This window comes from Aplysia californica, unplaced genomic scaffold (genome assembly GCF_000002075.1).
Source record: "Aplysia californica isolate F4 #8 unplaced genomic scaffold, AplCal3.0 scaffold00479, whole genome shotgun sequence".
Lineage (NCBI taxonomy): Eukaryota > Metazoa > Mollusca > Gastropoda > Aplysiida > Aplysiidae > Aplysia > Aplysia californica.
The window spans coordinates 501,442-505,432 of record NW_004797749.1 but is presented as its reverse complement, the minus strand read 5'-3'; the positions used below and the strand labels follow the sequence as shown (position 1 = coordinate 505,432).

The following is a 3,991-nucleotide window of genomic DNA, read 5'->3' as shown; positions in this document are numbered from 1 at the left end:
CACTACTGTACACCTGTTTTTGTTAAATCTCTTATATTACCAGGATCGTGTGTTTGCGCAAGTTAATGTACCAGTGAGATCCAAGTTTGCTCTCGCATTCAGACTACAGAAATAGGTGTTGAAATGATAGTTACTTCTTGAAACAGCTTGTGTGGTTTGCTAGGCTACATTAATTAGACATACTGATTGTCACTGCAAAAACTCACAACGTCGGCAAGAGATTACAATGTCATACGCCCAGTGTGAGGCAGTTGCATGTGAAGGAATTAGTGCTGAAAGTTATCATAAGCATTTTCTGTTCCTACTAGCCTATCCTTCATAAGCTTTTAGCGTTATTGTTTATATTATAGTTGTTCTGTGCCTATGTCTGATTGAAAATAGTCCGCAAGTATGTGTGTGTGTGTGTGTGTGTGTGTGTGTGTGTGTGTGTGTGTGTGTGTGTGTGTGTGTGTGTATGTGTGCGTGTGTGTGGTTGTGTATGTGTGTTTGTACACGTTGAAAAAATGTAGCGAAGAAGTGGCGGAGGGTATGCAAACCAAAAATATTCAAACTTTTCAAAAATGTTTGAATCTTTAAGATTTGAGTTGTCGAAAACATTCCTTACTAAGTTCATCTGAGTAGCCAAAACAAGGCTCAAATTGGGTCAAAAGGTGCACTCCATAGTAAACCGGAAATACGGTAAAGTGCGCAGTCTTACACTCTAGGCCTAGAACACAAGTCCATGGTCAACACACACCTAATTTTTATTCATACAGCTTAGCTGCAATCCGTACGATATTACCCTAAACATTACTACAGCCTAGATGCATCTACCACATCAAGCCAAACCATGCTGCACTTAACCACTCTAAGACATGCCATAGAAAAACTATAGCACACTTTACCATCATTTACAATAGCCTACCATACTTACCCATACTACACAAGGCTGTGTGATGCCGCGTCCCAATGGCTGTTGCCATAAAGAAACATAATTTGCACCGTGTGTCTTTTTTTTTCTTTCAAAATCTTTGGCAAAAAGCTCCATCAAGAGAACAGAAAGCGACAGATACAAAAATGGGCAAACTTTGCTTTGGCTTACATACAGTTAATTCCGTCGAACTCAAGGAGTTGACAGATATGCCAAGATCAACACTTTCGTGATTGCTTAGACAAAGTTTGGTTTTGAAGTGCAACGGTCTACTTGGAGTAGGGGAGAGAAGGGCAGTGAGCTGGGAAAACTTTCTTGTTAGAAGAATCCCTAGGGACATAAATTTGCCGTTTGTTAGCCATGCAGTGTTTATTGGGTCTTTTAATCAAGGTATGAAGGTGCTTGATTAAAAAGTATATCACCCAGGAAAAAAAATTATTCTTTCGCAAATCCGAGAGCAAAAGACAAACTTGTCAAACACATAAAAGCGACTGGTGGATATTTGTCGTCAACTGCCTAATGAGCGTAACTATCTTAAATATCCCATAAAACGAGTTTCATTGCTTGTGGTTTTCTTCTCAAGAGTTGTTTCGTTAGTTATTGTGTCTCTTAGTCTTCGTACCCATCCTAAGTGCCGGTAAATTCCGTTTTGGACGTTCCAAATAAACCCATTTTAGGTGACTTCTAAACATAATTATTCACATCAAAACGGACGCTCGGAACTTTCAAAAATGGAGAGAACAAAAATCCATGGTCAAAGTAGGTAAAAAAGGGAATTTTTCTGTACCTAATGGCCTTAAAGGCACAGGCATGAGAGTTCAGATTTGTTTATTAAAAGTAAGAACACGTTTATCTTCAAACCGTCTCTACGAAGTGTGAAAATTTGAATCGGAAAAGCAAGCGCTATAAACTGTACACAGAGCCACGACTCGCACAATTGCAATCGCCATTCTGTGTAATTTTGCAACTATAGATAAGCGAGTGCAAATAAGGTCTTTGACTCTCATCACGAAACACATTTCTTCTTCTCTTTGTCAACGGATTTTATCAATAATCTTTTTTTTTTCTCATTCAGCGCTTCTGCTCTTCCTATTCTTGAACCGATCTCAAACCAAATTGCCTCCTCCACCTCGTTCTACAGCTGCAACCAAGACTCTCCTCCTCCTCCTCCTCTTCTTCCTCCTCCTCCTCCTCCTCCTCCTCCTCCTCCTCCTCCTCCTCCTACTACTACTACTACTACTACTACTACTACTACTACTACTACTACTACTACTACTACTACTACTACTACTGCTACTACTGCTACTTATCGCCATCATTATGGCCATCATTATCATCCGCATATTATGCAACACTTTATTTAACAATTGTATTTCAAATGTTCCTACAGGTGTGGTTCCAGAATCGTCGAGCGAAGTGGAGAAAAAAAGAAAAAGTGGGAGGACAAACTCACCCGTTCAGCGCCTACCCAGGGGGTTTGAACCTCATGACGCGGAGCCTCCTAGCTCCTCCACCACCTGGGATGGGCAGCCCTCACCATCCTCACCACCCTCACCACCCCCACCATCCCCACCATCACCCACACGCAGGACACCAGCACACTGCTCACCCAAGCTACTCGGACCTCCTTCTAAAGACCTACGAGAACACCGTGATGTCGAGGTACGGCCTCAACAGTCTCGGCTCTCCGGCAGCAGCAGCAGCAGCAGCAGCGGCAGTGACGCAATTCGGACATCCGTCGTTCTTCTCTCCAACCGCCGCCGCATTCTCCTCCCTCGGTCTCTCCTCCTCTCCTGGAGGAATCGCAGCCATGCGCGCACTGGGGCCCCTCCCCCTGCCCCTCCCACCTCCAGGCTCGTTCCAACATCTATTGGCCAGCATGACGTCTTCAGCCATCAAAGCTCGGGAGGGGGCGGAGCTAAGTCTTCCGATATCCCCTTCGTCCCCGCCCACTACCCCGGGAACTTCAGGGTCAAAGACAGCTAGCCCTTCTCCTAACCCCGACCCTACAGACGTGGTGACCTCAGTGACAGGTGGGCGAAAAGGCCTTGACCGTAGCCCTGACCCTGGACAGCTGGACGAGCGAGGTCAATGTCAAGGTCAGCCGCTTGTCGGGGGAAAAGGAGACCGCCGGAGTTCGAGCATCGCCTCGTTGAGACTGAAGGCTCGAGAGCATCAGATACGCCTGGGGTCGGACAACTGCGCGAGAATAGCTTACTGATTAGACCACCTGTAGCCAGGCTGCTGTTGCAGTTTTGTTGTTGCTGTCTTGCTGTCAATATTGTTGTTGCTGTTGTTGTTGTTGTTGTTGTTATTGTTGTTTTTGTCGTCATTGTTGTTCTTGTTGGTGTTGTTCTTTCTTTGCTCGTTCATTTTGTTTGTTGCTTTGTTGTATAATATGTTCTAGTCACTAACGTGGTAATTGTTAATAATTATTATCACGGCCATTACAATTGACACAGGGATCACCCGTGCGAACAGGAACTTTTTAGTTGTTTCTAGGTGTTATACCCTTCCACCATTATCATCGTCCTTGTTGCCATCATCTTCATCATCATCACTTTCATCCTCATTATTGTTTAGAATAGTATCATTAAAGAGACTTGGGTGTGCCATTAAGAAAACCATTGATTTAAATTATTCAACGCTTAGTTGTTTGGGGCTTTACTAGGAACATAAGAAAGGTGAGGAAAAGCTATAGCAGCAGGAGCATGTTAGATCTAAATGGTGCTCGTTGAGGAGAAATATAATTATAGAAAAAGGGAAATGGGCATACAAGCGAGACAGGGCTGTACATGGACTTTTGGTGATTAACTAAAAAGCTTTAGAAGAAGAGTAATAAAAACGGTTTTATTGGTATGTATATATGTGTGAATGTGGACTTGTGTTTATGTGTTATTTGAATGTGAGTAAGGAGAAGGTGTGAAAAAGCCGATTTGATTATTTTTAGGTGGGGTTTTTTGGGGGGGGGCAGTCACTTTTAAATTGTAAATTTTAAATCTTTGAAATGAGGTTCATCAATTTTTACACCAGCGTTCGTTTGATGTAGCATCCTCCTCCTTCTCCTCCTCCTCCTCCTCC

General features: G+C 43.4%; 1 protein-coding gene across 1 annotated transcript in view; it reads left to right on the top strand.

Annotated features, from left to right (window-relative positions):
- LOC101850901 (retinal homeobox protein Rx) overlaps nucleotides 1–3,208 on the top strand; it is a 40,626-nt gene extending 37,418 nt beyond the window's left edge. The window contains exons 3-4 of the mRNA XM_005105594.3: nucleotides 44–47; nucleotides 2,301–3,208. Of these exons, the coding sequence (XP_005105651.2) occupies nucleotides 44–47; nucleotides 2,301–3,131 (835 nt within the window). The 3' untranslated portion in view covers nucleotides 3,132–3,208. The remainder of the gene's footprint in view (nucleotides 1–43; nucleotides 48–2,300) is intronic.
- The last annotated feature ends 783 nt before the right edge of the window (nucleotides 3,209–3,991 follow it).